Below are 17,122 nucleotides of genomic sequence, written 5' to 3' on the forward strand. Positions count from 1 at the left end.
TAACCAATTGTGTATTTATGGGAAAAGTTGGAGATTGTGACCTTGATTAGAATGTGTCTGAAGAGGAAGATAGGAGACAGTTGGTTATGAAAGATGTTGAAATCCTGAATAGTGAGAAGTTTTTTGTAAACCAGAGTTTATAGAAATATTACTGATACAGCCTACCCCTTCGATTCCTGCTACAGGAGACTTTTTGGACTTAATAGCTTACCTATTCTCAGTAGCTACCTCTATGTGAGGAAAGTATAGAAAAACGTTCAGACATCATCATACTATAACAGTAGCAGTGACGCCTACACGGAAGACTTGGAACTGCAAACAGATGCTGGGGTCACCTCAGTGACATCTGACGCTGTCCAACCAGAAGTTCGATTTTTGTTTTGAGGGGTGAGGAAGCTGGCTGTACTAAAGGATTAAATAATTTCTTGACTGTAGTTTCTCACTTTGTTTTTATTTTTGGCGGGAGAAGTGGTGGTGGGTAGAATTTCACATCCTATCTGGAGTTAAGGGGAGGTTGGGAAGCTCAGCCCTTCACCCAAGAATAACCCAGTTATGACATCTCTCCGCGTGGGAAGTGTTTCCCTCAGCTCTGGGAGGGTTTGAGGCTGCACCCCATTGGGATTCCCTGCCTGAGTTGGAAGGCCGCTCAGAGCTGGATGCTGCGGACAGCGGAGCGCGGAGGATCTAGCGCGCTGAGAACGGAACCCCGGAGGGGGCACTCGGTGGAAGGGGCTTCCCCCGATTTGGAGGCGGGGAGCGTGCTGCGCCTGAGCGACGGGAGAGCCGGGTGGCCCCGGGGGCTGAGCCTTCCGCGGAGGGTCTGAGGTACGCGGCACGGCTGGACACCGCGTCCCAGTCACGGGCGGCGGCCCGGCGGTGCCCAGCCAGCCAGCGCCAGACCCTGGCGTCCTCCATCTTCTCGCCTGAGCTCCCCCTGCTCCAGCTGCCGGAGCCGCGGACCGCAGCACCACACACCCCCGCGGGGGGGGACGCCGCGCCCCATCCCCGCCCCCGGCCCCACCCCGGCCCCCCCGCGGGGGCCCTGACCCCACCGCCCGCAGGCACTGGCTGAGCTCCCGGGCGGCGGGCCGGCGGCGCGGAGGCCCGGGAGGGGTCGGAGCGGCTGGGGGCGGCGGCCGCCGGGTCGGGGCTCCCCCCCCGCCCGCGCTCGCCGCGGCGGTGGTGCGTCCCGGAGGTTACCGGAAGTGGCCGCGCTCGGCGCTGCCATGTTGAGGAGCCGCCGCTGCCGCTGCCGCCGCCGCCGCCGCCGCTTTGTTGTCGCCTCCTCCGGCTGAGGAGGCGCCCCGAGCGGGGGGGAGTGGGGAGGAGGGGGGTCGGCCGCCACAGCCATGGAGGCCAACTGGACCACGTTCCTGTTCCAGGTAGTGGGGGCCCGCCCGGGGGGGACGGGGGGGACAGGGGGGCCGGGCCCCGGGCTGGCGGGCGGGCGGGCGGGCGCTCCTCCTCCCCTCTCTCCCGGCGCCGCGCTCCGGCCCGGCCTTAATCCCCCTTTGTTTTTCTGCCCGCCCGCCCGGCGGAGCGGGGCCGCCGAGGTGAGAGAGGCGGCCTCGGGGGTGCGGGGGAGCCAGCAGGCCTCGGGGTGAACCCCGGCCCCCCCACCCGGCACACTCACGCACACGCACACACCCTTCCCTCCCGCCCGGGAGGGGAAGGGAGGAGGCCGGCCGCTGTCACCACCCGCGGCCCAGAGAAAGGAGGGCGCCGGCCGCTGCACCGCGCGGGCCGCTCGGCCACTGCGCGCCGGGCCGGGCCGCCCCGGGGGGGAAGGCGGTCCCCGGGTCCTACTCCAAGTGTGTTTACACACACACACACACACACACACACACACACACACACTCATACACACACTCACACTCATCTCCCGCTCGCTCTCCTTTTTTTTCTTTTTCTTTTTCAGCTCCCTGCCCTCTTGTTGTGTATGGTGACTTTCCGATTCTCTCCCCCCCGCCCCATCCCCACGAATAGCGGGTATCCCGGGGTTCCCCGCCACTCCCCTTTCCCGCCGCCCCACCTCGTGTGTACCTAGTTGGGGCGTGTTGTGCGGACGCCTTCCTCAAACTTTTTCACTGGATTTTACGTGTTTTCTTTACCAAGCCCCTGCCGAGTTAGGCAGCTGACACCCTCTCCCTCTGTCCAGCGCCGCCGCCGCCGCCCCGCTCCGCCCGGGGAATCCCCGGCCGCGCCGGGCCGGGCCGGGCCGGGCGGCGACGGTGAGCGCCGGGGCCCGGAGGCCAGACCTCCTCCCGGAGCGCTTTTCTCTCTCTCGCTCCATCGCGGACGTTTCCTCCAACCAAGCGGGGGAGACAGAAAGCGGAGCGAGCAAACAAAGTGCGCTTACAAAGCCCCCGATGAGTCACTCTTTGGGGTGTTGATCTTCACTGCTTGCAAGAAACTTCCAAGCGGCTGTAGCCCGTGCGTTGGCAAGCCCCTTGCCGGCCCGCTTTAGGTGGGGGGCCCCTGTTTGGAAGACTTTTCTGGAACTTTGTATTTTTTTTGCTTCGTGTCTGTTTGCAAACGAAACACTTAGCGGGCAGCAGTGCTGAGCTCACGGAGCAACTTGGGAGCCGGCGGAGGTTAGGAAGCTCGTCACTTGAAGTGCGTTCTTCCCGCCTCTCCGAGGTTTTTTTTTTTCCTTCTTCTTTTTTTTTTTTTTTTCTTTCCTACTTTGAATAACTTAGTGAAATCCCAAACGCTCTCGAGACCTTTTGGAGCTAACCAGGAACGGATGCAAAATTTTTAGAAACTTCTCCCAGCCACTGGACCCGTCTTAGTAGAGCTAATATAGAACATTGGAGGACTCAAACATTACCTATTGTGTAGTGGCTGCTTGATTATTTTAAGACGTTCAGTCTTTCACATGTGAGTAGTTTGATTTTTTTAAGTAGTTGTTGAAACAAATTCAGGCTTCAAATTGAAGATGCTAAAAATTATGGGACTCAGAAACTTCTCCCACTTTCTTAATCTTACCTAGCATTGTTTTATCCGAGCTTGATAATTGTGTTAAATGAACTTAAAAATGCATTGGAAAATAATTGGCATATTATTTTCTAGCTGCCTTCCAGGTTGGTGTAAAGGTGGCGAATGCCTTCTGTAGGAAAAGCTTTCAAATGATCACTTAAAATATGGGATTAATAGGCTACTGAAGTGATTTTAATGTGAGGAATGAATTAAATTTACCATATTAAACGTGCTGCCTATAAACTTAATGGAGATTGAAACATAACAGGAGTTCTTTATGTAAAGGAAAAACCCATACATAACTCACTGTTGGAAAGCTAGTTGAAAAATTGTTTGGAATATTTTCATTATTCTTTTCCTGGATAAAGCAAATGCCAAGCATTTATTATTGATAAACTGTTTAATTCGATTTTATATTATTTAATTTTTTTTCAGCTATTAAAATCATTTTTTCCACCTGATGGAGAAGTGTGAAAGCTCATATTTGATCCTGGGCTTGGCAATGTGTGCAGTGAAAATTGTTGGAAAACTTAAAATTTAGAGCTGAGGACAGTTGGATGGGTAAAGAAAATATTTCAGTCTTTTCTATGGAAAGGTATGAACAGACTTAGTTCCAGTTTTAAGTAATTTTCACTGGGAAAATGGAGACTTAAAACTCTTGTTTTGTTTCCTGGGGCAGCCTATTGAAATTTATAGTTTAAAACAATTGAATACATGCTTGCTTTCCAGATAACCTGGTGGAAAGTGAAAGCCATACTTATTAAAATGTTTGATGGATGATTCTTCTAACAGGACATTCAAGATATGACTCACTGATGCTAATTTGTTTCAGTACAAAATCTTTTACCCTCTGGCACTGGAGATTTCACGGTGCCATATCCTACCACCTGGGTGATGAAATAACATTCTGTTTTGTTTTTATTGCCGGTCACAGAAAAAGGAAGGCTTGGGAGGGTTTAAAAAGCCTTGCAACTTTGATATGATGATACTAGCAAATTAAAAGTCTACCCAGAAGTTATGCATATATTTTAAATCACTTACTAAAGTCAGGCCGTGGTGGTTATTTCACTGTCTCTCCCCCAGAGAACAAGTTGGGGAAACCCACTTCCCTTCTTAGAAGGCTTCATGTAGAAGCGTGGGGACCTAGGAATCCTCAGAGTGAGAGATTTCCGTAGTGGTCGAGGCATTCTGCAGCATTTCACCAAGAACCAGGGACCTGGTGTGACCCTCCTGTGAGAGTGAGCCTCAGCAATGCTGTAAAAATACTTTATGTTGCCACAGACGTCCGAATTGGTGAAATGGCAGTAAGTGCTTTTAGTACTCCATCAAACTAATGGTTGTTTAGAATTGAAAAATGCCTCTAAACACTGTAAGTCTGAACTTTGCCCAGAAGATTTGCATTCCCTATTATCTGATCTGTTGCCTTTGAAATTGTATATCTTGGGCTATCTTCAGCTATTAACCATTTGTATACTGTATGGAAAGTTGGGTATCCGACAGCCAGGTTGGAAAAGGGGTAAGTTTAGCGTTCAGATTCTTTAGTTCCTACTAATGTCATCAGGGTAAACACTGACATTTACACGAGCTCCATAAATTAAAAGTGGACTATAATTCAGTATGATAGCTAAGTCCAAAAAGAGACTCAAAAGTAAATACACAATTTCTATGAACAGTTCCAGGATTCCAAGGGAGATTCAAGCAAAATTATTAAATTGAAATTGGTACCTTTGGATACCATGCCTCCCAATGATTGCGGGGAGCCTGGAGCTTAGCTGTTGTGCTGCCACCAAGTAATTAAATATGGAGCAATGATAGACGTTCTTACCCGTCAGGGGAGGAGCTCTGTGTGAGTGTGTGTGTCTTTCTCTTTCCCTCCTTAATCAAGTTAACTGTTGGACAATGAGAAGGGTAAAAAGGTGTTTAGAGTATCTAAGATGATGGGATGGGCTCCTCCTAGGATGTTGAATGCTTCAAGTATTTGGAACCATTAACCTCTGAGTGCATGTATCCGTTTAGGATTACCAAACTCCAGCATAGGGGCTTGGGCTCACTGTCAGGAGTTTCAAAAATAATGTTGGTAAAGTACAACATATTAGGAAGAACTATTTCAGGAATTTTTCCCCATCATTTCCTAAATATTTATCAGGATGGAGGTATGGAGAATTTTGAAAGAATCAAAACCAAGAGAATAATTAGTCATAAATACCAAGAACATGATCTGTGATGAAATGTTGGTTTCAGTGCAGCTAAAGTAAATTTCCAGACAATGGCCAGCCCCCAGTTTTGGAGTGCAGGAGCACATTTTAACAGTGAATGCCCAATACTTGGACAAAACTACAACTGTTGGAAGAAGATGAAAATGAATGGAATTTTAATTATTTATTTATAGTTTGTTTTCTCTTGGTCTGTCTTTGAGAGCTTAGGGTTTGAAAAGCTAGTGTTGTTAAAGGATGCAGACTTGTATGAACTGAGAAGTAACTGACAGGTGTTTTGCTGTGGGCTATCTTCACAGATGCCTTCCAGGTTGATTAATAGCAGGTTTCATTTCAACCAAATCTTTCAGTAGAATTAGGTGAAAATTTAAAAAGTAAACTTAAATAGCGTATGTATTCAGAGAATTAGATTCCTTTTGTCACCTAGCAACAGCCTCCTTTCTCAATCGCTATGAGTTTTCTGATTGAAAGGGAGAGAGGCGTAATGCCTTCCTTTTTCTAGGTAACAGACAAGTAGATGATTAAGAGAGAGAGAAACTATGTGTGTGTTTTGTGCATTACTATGGCAAAGTACTGTTAAATATGTCTGGAGCGTAATTTTTTTTGACAAGTTATTTAAACTTGGTTTCAGCCCTGACAGACTAATGCAAACTAATTTCATCAGCTGCTGTGTCCCTTATGAACCAGGGTGGTGTGTAGTTTAGTCAGCTGTTTGAAAGCAAGATCACTGTCAGCAACTTAGTGGCCAAAGTTTTGGGTCTGCACAGTGATTTTAATGCTTTCTACTGGGAGCTCTTCGGAGTAACTAGGTGATGGCTGGATCTCTGCTGTAGAAAGCTGCTTACAGGCTCTTTGACTGTTTCTTCTGGGCTCTATTGTTTGGAGCATTTTGAATTTTGAAGGTCATTGTGAGAGGCTGAGTTTCTGAAGTGTAAATGTTTGGTTTTAGACCCATGAAGGCTCTCATCACCAACAGCAGGCAGCACAAAACAGCTTGCTGCCCCTCCTGAGCTCTGCTGTGGAGCCCCCTGATCAGAAACCATTGCTTCCAATACCAATAACTCAGAAACCTCAGGCTCCACCAGAAACATTAAAGGATGCCATTGGAATTAAAAAGGAAAAACCCAAAACTTCATTTGTGTGCACTTACTGCAGTAAAGCCTTCAGGGACAGCTATCACCTGAGGCGCCACGAGTCCTGCCACACGGGGATCAAGTTGGTGTCCCGGGCAAAGAAAACGCCCACCACCGTGGTTCCTCTCATCTCCACCATCGCTGGGGACAGCAGCCGAACTTCGCTGGTCTCGACCATTGCAGGCATCTTGTCAACAGTCACTACATCTTCCTCGGGCACCAACCCCAGCAGCAGTGCCAGCACCACAGCTATGCCTGTGACCCAGTCTGTCAAGAAACCCAGTAAGCCTGTCAAGAAAAACCACGCATGTGAGATGTGTGGGAAGGCCTTCCGCGATGTGTACCACCTCAACCGGCACAAGCTCTCCCACTCGGATGAAAAGCCCTTCGAGTGTCCCATTTGTAACCAGCGCTTCAAGAGGAAGGACCGGATGACTTACCATGTGAGGTCTCATGAAGGAGGCATCACCAAACCCTATACTTGCAGTGTTTGTGGGAAAGGCTTCTCGAGGTACTGCATTTTGCTTTGCTTTTTTTTTCATTACCGTATTCAGTGAACTTCAGTTTCTGTGTGCTCTAGATGTTTATGTGAGCATAGATGTGGGTAGGCCTGTGCTATCAGAGGAGATTGGTGATAGGTAAAGTTTTACGCCTCCAGGTCTAATTTCAGTTGGGTGTGTTTGACAAGTGGTGACATCGTGATTAACTTATTTCATTTAAGAAGTACCTTAATGGACGCAGGCCTTCATTTGGCACATTGATACTTCTTATCACTGAAAAACCACCAGATTCCAATTCAGTTGGGTGACTAGACATGAGGTTCACTGTCTGCGTAAATCAAAGAAACGTATTTTCTGGAAGTTGGGATGACCTTGGATATGCTCAATAAAACTTTTAGGAGAATGTTTTTCTGTTTACTAACATTTCACTAACTTTCATTTTTAAAGGCTTTAAAAATATAAAGTGTACTTAGTAGTAGCTGCTTCTGGCAAGTATTAGGACTAAAACTTTGGGTATTTTGTAATTGTAAAGAATCAAGATCTAATATGATTTGATGTTGACTAGGAGAGAAAACAGGTAAAACTTTTGTTTCTGGTAAGAGAAGTAAGGAAGCTTGCATCGGGGAGCTGTTAATTCTGTTAACTTTCTTTAAAATGTCTCCCACCCAAATCTGCCAAGTATGTAAACATCACAGTAAGTAGTATTTTTCTATGTGTGTTCCCTTATATCTTCTGTTGAAACTCTCTCTTTCACAGGCCTGACCATTTAAGCTGTCACGTAAAACATGTCCATTCAACAGAAAGACCCTTCAAATGCCAAGTAAGAGTTAAAATGACTTATCCTTAGTGTAGCACTTAATGCACATTATCCAGAAGGTCTGAGCCAATCAAATCTCACCGTTCTTGAATAGTCTTAAAAATCACTGACTTGAGTAAATGTGATCCATTTGAATTCTAGTTTTATAAAATATAAATGACAGCTTCTATTTCTGTGGGGCAAGATCACTTGAAAATGTAAATGTGTTGCTTTTGTTAAGCTACATTTCTCTTTCCTTGGGCAACAGCATTTATTGTTATAAGAAAAAAATTACAGTCTTTGCAGAGGTTGTGTATTGAAATGGATAAATGAATGAAGTGCTTTAAATTAATTTCTGGGCTGATGGTTGGGATCATTTTAACTGTAATAGAAGAAAGTAAGATTTTCCTCCAAAAGTTATCACTTATTGGATTTGTGTCAGCTATTGCCAAATTGGAGCATTTTCTAGTTGTTTGAAAATCTATTGGTGTTAATGATTTTATTCAGCATGAATTGTGATAATGAAAAGATTAAGAATCTTGCTAAATTAAATTACTGGCTTAGGTATCAGTAATTCTAATTTGTTGCTGAAAGTTTTTTTGTGTTCCTTTCCATTAAATTTGTTAATGACGATTTTATTAAATAAATTATTTGAATTCTAAGAAATACCCAATTGGAGAAAGGAAGCTAGTATAATTTTGAGTGAGTGTCTTCTATGTGCAAGACCTTGTGTCAGGCTCTTAATCCACCAGTAATTTTGTGAGGTAGGTATTATTACCATTTTATAGATAAAGAAATTCAGATAGGAAATGTTACACTGTTTAGTGAATTGGGGAGCTGGATTTAAATCCAGGTTTAACTGATTCTCATGCTCACATCTTCTCGCTACTCTATGTTGATATTTGTTCTTCCCCTAAAATGTAAGGGTCTAAAATTCACAAAGTGTTTAATTATGAGTCTGGGTAACACATACAATTAAAATTCAACTAACTCAGCTTGCTCATATGGGTAGGATAATGCCTAGAATATAACGTACTTTTAAATGAGTAGAACAGGATAGTCTATATTTAAAAAAAGTTTTCCTCCCTCATGCAGACGTGCACTGCTGCCTTTGCCACCAAAGACAGACTGCGGACACACATGGTACGCCACGAAGGCAAGGTATCCTGTAACATCTGTGGGAAGCTCCTGAGCGCAGCATACATCACCAGCCACTTAAAGACGCATGGGCAGAGCCAAAGTATCAACTGTAATACATGTAAACAAGGCATCACTAAAAGTAAGTGATGCTTCAAATTGTAGTTTTTTAGATTGATGAAATCTAGATGTTGTTATAATATATCGAAGGTATTTTTGCTGTACTCTCAAGACTGTATTATTTTTTTTTCAACACTGTATTACTGTTCACCTTACATGTTTCCTGTTATTAATAAAGTGTGCAAACATGCAATAATGAAGCGTGTATGTTAGTATTGGAAATATTCATCATATGCATGTGTACAAGCAGCACTGATTTTTCTTTCAATCCTGTGCTTATCTAATAACACCTATGTTAGAATAGCATAATTTCCCTCAGCTATTTTTCAATGTGTCCCTCCTTCTTTGGTGTTTGAATAAAAAGCTCTAGTATATTAAAATTGTGACAGCAAAAGCCACACTAGGAAGTTGGGTCGTATTGAGGCAATTTTAATTGTTTTTATTTACTGTTGGGAAGATTCTCAAGCATCAGTGACTCCTAACTCCTGATTGTATTAATAACATGTCCTTAATAACCTTAAAGATGAAAACAGTGTTAATCAGTTTGCTTTTCAAACCCAAATCTGTAGAGAAATGGGATAGCAAATCCATTTTAAGGTTTTAATGCTTTGCTTACCTTGAATTCAGAGTTGAAGATAGAATATTCCAGAGACTTGTGGATAAAATTCAATATTTTCATTTATCCAGGCTTTTTCTTTAAGATCTTCTGAACTATCAGAAAAAAAGTATTTGCCTAATTCTATTCTGCTATATATTCTACTACTTTATGTATTCTGTTATATATGTACTCTATGCAGCAGAAAACATCAAATTCTAGGTGGACAGAAGGGAATAGTAAAGAACACTTAAAGTGTTTTATTCTCATCCATTTTTGCTTCTTTGTAAGTACATTTGGTTATTTGTAAGTACTTGTAAGTATCTAGCATGTCATTCTCTGTTAACTTTTATGAAAATGTACTTTAAGTGTATATCATTGTGATCAAGTAACCAAGTATTTTAGGTATTTTGATGAGCATTAATTAGTCCATGATAAGATTACCCAGGTTCCATTCTAAAACTTGCTTTTTAATATAACAAAACATTTTTTTCTCTTTTATATTGGTTTTCTCTAGCTCTCCAGTGTTTTTATTCATTATCTATTTTGACCAAGATAGTTATAAGCAGCAAAAAAGGTGCACTATAGTAAGAACTAACAAGTTAAATGACAAACATCATAGAGGCATAAAGAGTCAAAGTATATCTAAGTTTTAGATTTTGAAAAAATAGCCACACTTTTTCGAGGTAAATGGGGTGTTTCTGGTTTGTCTTTGGAGTAGCATGTATGAATGAAGAGAGCAGCAACCAGAAGCAGCAGCAGCAGCAACAGCAACAGCAGCAGCATGTGACAAGCTGGCCAGGGAAACAGGTAGAGACACTGAGACTGTGGGAAGAAGCTGTCAAAGCAAGAAAGAAAGGTAAGAAAGATGAGGCGGCTAGTGCTCAAAGTATGGCTAGAGGAGTATTTTCATCCAGTATGCCAAGTGATCAAAATAAAGAAGTCATAGCTGAGAGAGTCCAGCTTTATGGAAATATTAGATGCTAGGAAGTGTAAGTTATTGGTAACACAGCTTTCAAGCTTCCAGATAAGTTTTTTACTAGGAAATAAAATTTTCCACTATTTCTTAAGTTCTTTCTTTTGTTTACTTTTTGATACAAATTAGAATCAAATTTGGTCCTTGGCTGTGTATGCTCAAAGTCTATTTTTAAAATAAATTTTTTATTGATTTCAAAGAGGGAGAGAGATAGAAACATCAGTGGTGAAAGAGAATCATTGATTGGCTACCTCCTGCATGTCCCCTACTGGGGGATTGAGCCTGCATGTGCCCTGACTGGGAATTGAACCAAGATCTTCTGGTTCATAGGTCGACGCTCAACCACTGAGCCACACTGGCTGGGTTCATTTTTATGTCAACCTCCATGCATTAGGGAGCTCCCTTTTTTTTCTTTTTTCTTTTTTCTAAAATATCCCCACTTACAGAGGTAGATGAAATATCCTTATGTGTATATAAATTTATTTTCTTACAGCAATGCTATTTTCTGCTGGTTAGTGTTCTTTCTATATTGTTTTATTATATGTTTCAGACTTTATAATGCTGATGTCTTTTCTCTTGGTCTCACCCTTAGCGTCATTCAGTCTGTTGGGGCTGGCATTGGCTTAACATGTATGTACTTCAGTTGTTAGAGACATTGCTGTAATTGAGAATGGTCTGCTTTTCTCTTAGATATCTCTAAGAATCCTTTGAAATATCCATTGTTAACACAGCTTTTTAACGTCCCAGTTGTAGGTTTGACTTCTGGACTATTGCGCAGCCATTTCAAGTAAATCATTTTGTCAGCGTACCATCAGCCACAGGACAGATTCCTAAATTCCCACCCTTCCCACGTCTTACCGTTTTATTTTAAATTCATGAGGAATCCTCTGCATGTGGGCTCCTCTGTAATTCCTTTGCTGTGTAGTTTCTTCCATCCTTTGCTTTCATGTGGTGTGGCTGTTCCCTTCCTCAGATCCCCTCTAAACACTCTGTACTTGGATAAAGATAAAAGGAATAGCATCGTTTTCATACATCTACTGGCACTGGAGGAAAAGAATGCAGCAGTCCAGATAGGCTTTCCACCCTTCCTCAGGTGCTGCTTGTTCCTGTCTCCCAATTGAAGATTTGTCATGACTTTGATAAAATGTTTTGTGGTGGGAGTTTGGGGGGAGAAGGGACAGAAAAATGTATATGTGTGTATATGCTACGATAATAGCATAGTAGGTTGAGAGCATATTATGAAGACTGTTTTACTTAGAGAAGGGTAAAAGTGTTTTAAGTCATAGAAAAGGACACTATTAGGTAAAAAGAAAACATGGGGAGGAGGTGGGGAGATGGCAGATGGGAGAGTAAAAACTCCTTCTTTGGTGAAAACAGGAGAATATCCTTAGCAATGGTACCATCACCTCAAAAGTGAGTTGGTTTTCTCTTTCGTTCTCTTTCTTTCTTTCTGCCCTCTTCTATTTGGTATTGTATTTCAATTTGCTTGCACAATAAGACTCAATTGTTTAGCTCATCTTCTGACCTCCATGAAACAGAATGTGATTGTATTCCCATTTGTATCATGAATCTCTCTGGAAATGACCACCAATGTTAGAAACTGCTGTATTCATGTTAGTAAAGTCACATTTTGGGGGAGAGACTCCTGACCTGAAAACTTAAACTTGAATCAGCATATCCTTTTTCAATATTGGGTTTAATAATGTTCCCAAACTTGGAAGACAGGTCATCATCTTTGCAGATTTCTCAGGTTCCATCTAAATCTCACTATTAGGTTTCCTGGGAAATAATTTTTTATAAAGCTCCATAAATGACTGTGATCATGGCTCAGACTTAGGAATTCCTGATACAGTGTACAGAAGTATGCCAGAGCTACATCATACTGATCAAGAAAGGGCTGCTCATTGACTCAAGGGTCTGCCTGAGGTTATTTGACCCACTTGAGAAATGTGTGCAGACCTCCATCTTTAGTCTCGTATACATTTTTTTCCCCCCTTTTCATTTTGACAGCCAAATCACAGCCAGTCCACTGCTCTGTCTTCTTACTCTTTTGTGACACACCAGCAGGTGGTGCTGAATTTTGTTGAGGTGTGGGGGTGTCATCTTTGAAGGAAATTTTCTTTAAGCTTTTGCTGGATAACAAGGACCAGGTCCCCCTAACTCACTGCAGGGTCTTCTTGCCTGGTTAAGTCCTCCCTAGTATGGTTGGTGGTGTGTATAATATGTATAGCTAAATGACTTAGCATAAAGTAGGTGATTATATCATTTAAATAAAGTGATTTTTCTAAGACTGTTTATCAATCTCTGCCTCTGGATTTTTAAAACCTTAACAGAATGTGGTCTCACCTCTGAGAAGGCTTAAGAGTAAATATAGCATTGAGGACACACTTCCCTCTGCTCGGTACAATGTGCCTTATGAGGAGATTTTTCTGATTAACAGTTACTGTGTAACCACTGGCCCAGCGCTGTATAAACAGCTCTTGTTGCCTGGCCTGCTGGTGGTTGGCTCTTCCCAAGAAAGTCTTTAGAACTCAGAGGAAGGGCATGAAGTGATAATGAGAATACTTTAGCCATCCTTGATCTCTCTGCACCACCTCCCCCCAGTGCCTTACAGAAATTAACTCGTCTTCCCAGTATCACTGTGAGGTAGGTAAGTAAATATAAACTTGAAATCACAACTGCCACCATTAAACAAGTGGCGTAAGTCAGATCCTGAGGGAGGTATAGCATCAGAAAAGAGATTTGCACACGCTGGGATTCCTGGTCCCCAGTCTGGTGCTCAGAAGGATCCTTCCTTCCTGTTGACTACTTGATAGAAATATAATTCAATTTGTTAAATGTTTGTTCTTTTTAATTAAAAGAAGTTGATTCAAACGCTGTTAGTGTATTTTGTTCACTGTTTTGAGAATCTAAAGGCCCTTCCTTTTGTCTTCTTATTTTAGAAGCCGCTAACCTGTGCCAAACCTCTACGGCTGCTACGACACCTGTGACTCTCACTACTCCATTCAATATAACGTCCTCTGTGTCGTCTGGGACTATGTCAAACCCAGTCACAGTGGCAGCTGCAATGAGCATGAGAAGTCCAGTAAATGTTTCAAGTGCAGTTAACATAACCAGCCCCATGAACATAGGGCACCCTGTAACCATAACCAGTCCATTATCCATGACCTCTCCTTTAACACTCACTACCCCGGTCAACCTCCCCACTCCTGTCACTGCTCCAGTGAACATAGCACACCCTGTCACCATCACCTCTCCCATGAACCTGCCCACGCCCATGACGCTAGCAGCCCCTCTCAATATAGCCATGAGGCCCGTAGAGAGTATGCCTTTTTTACCCCAAGCTTTGCCTACGTCACCACCTTGGTAAACAGTATTATAAAATCAGAATATGGTTTAAAGTAAATATTTACCAGCAACTTTTAGTAAAGTAAAAAGTAAACCATGAAATTGGGAGATTTTATTACATTAGTTAGTAATAGTGTAGTGTCATTTTTCTCCAATTTGGCTGGGATTGTTCAAAGTCGGGTATATGTATGACTTATCACTGGACCACTTTAGTTTAATCAAAAATTCCTTTTAGCTGACAGCATTGCTTAAACAGGATAGTAGTTGATAAAGATGAAATGCCAGAATTAAAACCAATCATAAGAAAGCAAAACTCATTTCAAAATTTAAAAACAGCATTAGTTTCTAGTCCCAATAAATCATTTTATTCTAAACACTAGGAGAATTCTTCTCTCACTATCATGTGGATGGCTTATTTTAACCTGAAGTTCTAAATCCACGGATTGAGAGCTAGTGTAGAATTGTTTGTGTTTATTGTTTTTATGAGTAAAACCTGCATTGTCATAATAAAATGCATTTCAGAGAATATGCATTTTACCTTTGGGAATATGTTAATTTCAGGCAGCATTCCCTATGGGAAAGGTGATACCAGCTCTGATATGCAAAGCATATGATAATTTATCATTCTAACTTCAACATATAATAGGGATTGTGACCTGATATTTGGAGATGTAAATATTGCTAAGCATATTAATCCTGATGGAATATAGCACTGTAGTTGACTTTTTTAAAAAATTAAAAAAACAAAAAACAAAAAAAAATACAACCAAAATATACAAATTGTGTTTTGGTAAGAAAAGGCCGCAATGGACAGAGGAGAAGTCAAGCGTGCGGACAGGCAGACTCCTAACACATGGAGGCCAGTGGGACTCCTATTCAGGAGCCAAGGAATACTTTGGGACATTTAAAATTATTGCTTTAAATTGGAAGACGCTGGAGGCACTGGGATGTGATATGCCCCTCTCTCCCAATCAGAGCCTGTTGGTGTTACAACAGGGAAAGATACGTTAGTTGCTCACTAGAGTTTATGTCTTATATTAAATTGTATACAGTTTTTATTCTAACCACTAACTAGGTAGTATGCCCCTTCAGAACAAGCAGTGTGTATTTTTTTTTTCATTTCTCCTTTCATTTCTTAATCAAGTTATTGTGCAGATTTATTCAACTTTGTAAATATGGACATCACTTTTTTTTTTCTTTGCGAAAACACTTGTAACAGCTTTGTGGTGTTTTCAGGGAGACAGCTAGCTGTCTGCATTCCCTGTAGAAACCAGCAATGATTGTGCACATTAAGACATGTGCTTTTTATTAGCAGGATATTTTATCTCTGTACATAAAGTAGAAACCAAAAGCAAGGGAAACAGATACACCATCATGCCACACGTTAATGTTAAAGCATTGTGTTTTAAAAAGAGTTACTAAAACCAAGATGCTGTGATTTTTATTTTAAGTTGCAATATGTTTGGTTTTTTTTTTTTTTCCTTTTCTTAATCTTGCAGTTAAGAGAAATGAAAATTAGTGTGGTAATCTTGCAGAATGTTTTCAGGACTATCAAACTGGATGACTTCCGTTTATACCCCGCTGTGTCAGTTCAAGCATCAAAATAACTTGTATCTAAGGCCGACTTCCTACATCAGGGATAGGTATCTGTGTGTCATTCATTATACAAACAGTTCGAGGGGGTTGAACTACATAGTAAAAAGTAAAATAAATAGTACTTAGTGTAAAATAATTTTATAAATGATCTTTTGTACTTTAGGACATTAAATTGTACAACTTTTGTATATATAAAAGCTTAGGAACTTTCTGTTTAGCAGGAAGGCAACACATTCCTACACTTTTAATGTATATGTTTGTTATAATGTCCATGTAAACATGCCCTATGTTTGTGCCTTTTAATTAGTTTGTCTCAATAAACAAAACGTAGAGAAAATATGTAGCTATGACTTTGTTATAACTGTTCCTATCCACAGTACAAAAATGGTTTGTTTTTAATATGTAGAGCATTATGTGTGGACTACTGGAAGGACTCAGAGGGAAGGTCCAGGCGTGGCCCTACTGAGGCTTGGACTGGGCAGGCGGTGGCCACATCTGGAGGAAGCCCGCATTTCCTGGCATGCAGGACCAGGCCCAGGTTCTGGGGCTGCCTGCTGGGACCTGTCCTCTCTGACGAGGCTGGTAATCACGATCCTCCATGACTCAAACAGCCCAGGCTTCCTCCACAGTGGCCCAAGGAGCAGTACTCGGTGGGGGCAGGTGTGGACCCTACCCCAGGCTAGAGTGTGGTTGTCAGAACCCTGAAAATATTAGTTCTTTTAAAAAAATTTAAAAAAAGATATATACTAGAAATGATTGTTTTATCAATTCATTGTATAATAAACAGGAATGAGACTTCATTGTATGACTTCAGTTAAAATGCTATTTTGTATGCATTCTTTATTCACTTAAGAAGCTTGTTCGCAATAATAAAACCACGTTGTGTCTTCTTTTGGGAGGGAGAGAGTTGGCAGGATGGTGTTGGCGTGGGCCACTGAGAGGAGGATCTAGTAGGTGGTATGGTGAAATTCTCGTGTCTTGGAACTGGAATTGAGTTTTGATGCTGATGAACTGATTTAACCAAGTGTTGAAGGCACAACGGCCACCGCTCTACGAAAAAGAGATTTTGTTTTTTTCCTTCTGGTTGTAACCTGGTTGAGAGCTTCCCCTTTATCAGATTAGCAGCTAAACAGTTGTATTAGATAATCCTCAAATCTGACAGCCTGTTATGCTCTAGGGCTCGCTGCTTGGCCTGCATTTGCCTTTTATTGTGTATTCATTTCCCTCCTAAGGTGTACTCCTAAATGAAGGTTTCTCTGTAAGCAGATGATGGTTTTTCCTGTCAATACCAGCACTGTATTACTAACATGCAAAGTACTGCAGATTTATTTTGACAAATTAAAGTTAACCAGTCACAAATGTTATGATGGATTGCTTAATACCTCAGAAGCTTCACCAATTCACTACGATGACAGAGAAAATTTTCAAGCACCGCTTCTCCAGGTACACACGTGACGGAGTTGTCTAGAGAGAGAGGAAGGTACTGCCAGGCTGGTTGGTATTGGATACCATGGGAGGGTGGAAATGCACCAGGCTGACTGCAGAAGTACCCGTGCCAATCAGCTTGAGTAAAATCCCAGGAAGCCGGGCCTTGAGGCATCCATCCCCTGTCCTACCCGAAAGAGAAGATGGGCTTAAAACGTTTATCAGGCTCCAGAACCCAGTTTCTTAAAGGGGCTTTAGGCTGGGTCCTTAATCCATTTGTGATTACTAGATCCATAATTTTCTA

The 17,122-nt window shown here is 42.2% G+C and overlaps 1 protein-coding gene across 18 annotated transcripts; it reads left to right on the forward strand.

Annotated features, from left to right (window-relative positions):
• Positions 1–804: 804 nt before the first annotated feature.
• On the forward strand, positions 805–16,752 carry VEZF1 (vascular endothelial zinc finger 1). Of its 18 annotated transcripts, none has more exons than XM_084862582.1 (8): positions 1,030–1,382; positions 3,415–3,574; positions 4,063–4,283; positions 6,142–6,836; positions 7,582–7,645; positions 8,699–8,900; positions 10,192–10,332; positions 13,392–16,752. In XM_084862582.1, the coding sequence occupies exons 3-8, from the start codon at positions 4,278–4,280 to the stop codon at positions 13,817–13,819; spliced, it is 1,536 nt and encodes a 511-aa protein (XP_084718708.1). In that variant the 5' UTR covers positions 1,030–1,382; positions 3,415–3,574; positions 4,063–4,277; the 3' UTR covers positions 13,820–16,752. The 18 variants fall into 18 exon arrangements, with proteins under 18 accessions (XP_084718705.1, XP_084718695.1, XP_084718691.1 ...); XM_084862581.1 differs by lacking the exon at positions 1,030–1,382 and adding an exon at positions 1,444–2,880; XM_084862579.1 differs by lacking the exons at positions 1,030–1,382; positions 3,415–3,574 and adding an exon at positions 805–825.
• Positions 16,753–17,122: the final 370 nt, after the last annotated feature.

The sequence above is a fragment of the Pipistrellus hanaki genome (assembly GCF_964339955.1).
Source record: "Pipistrellus hanaki genome assembly, chromosome: 16".
NCBI classification, from domain to species: domain Eukaryota; kingdom Metazoa; phylum Chordata; class Mammalia; order Chiroptera; family Vespertilionidae; genus Pipistrellus; species Pipistrellus hanaki.

Coding starts and splice junctions, on each gene's coding strand:
- VEZF1 (XM_084862565.1), top strand. CDS start 1,350: ATGGAGGCCAACTGGACCACGTTCCTGTTCCAG. Junction 7,646..8,698: donor AAAGACCCTTCAAATGCCAA/GTAAGAGTTAAA, acceptor ATTTAAAAAAAG/TTTTCCTCCCTCATGCAGAC. Junction 8,901..10,191: donor TAAACAAGGCATCACTAAAA/GTAAGTGATGCT, acceptor TTGTCTTTGGAG/TAGCATGTATGAATGAAGAG.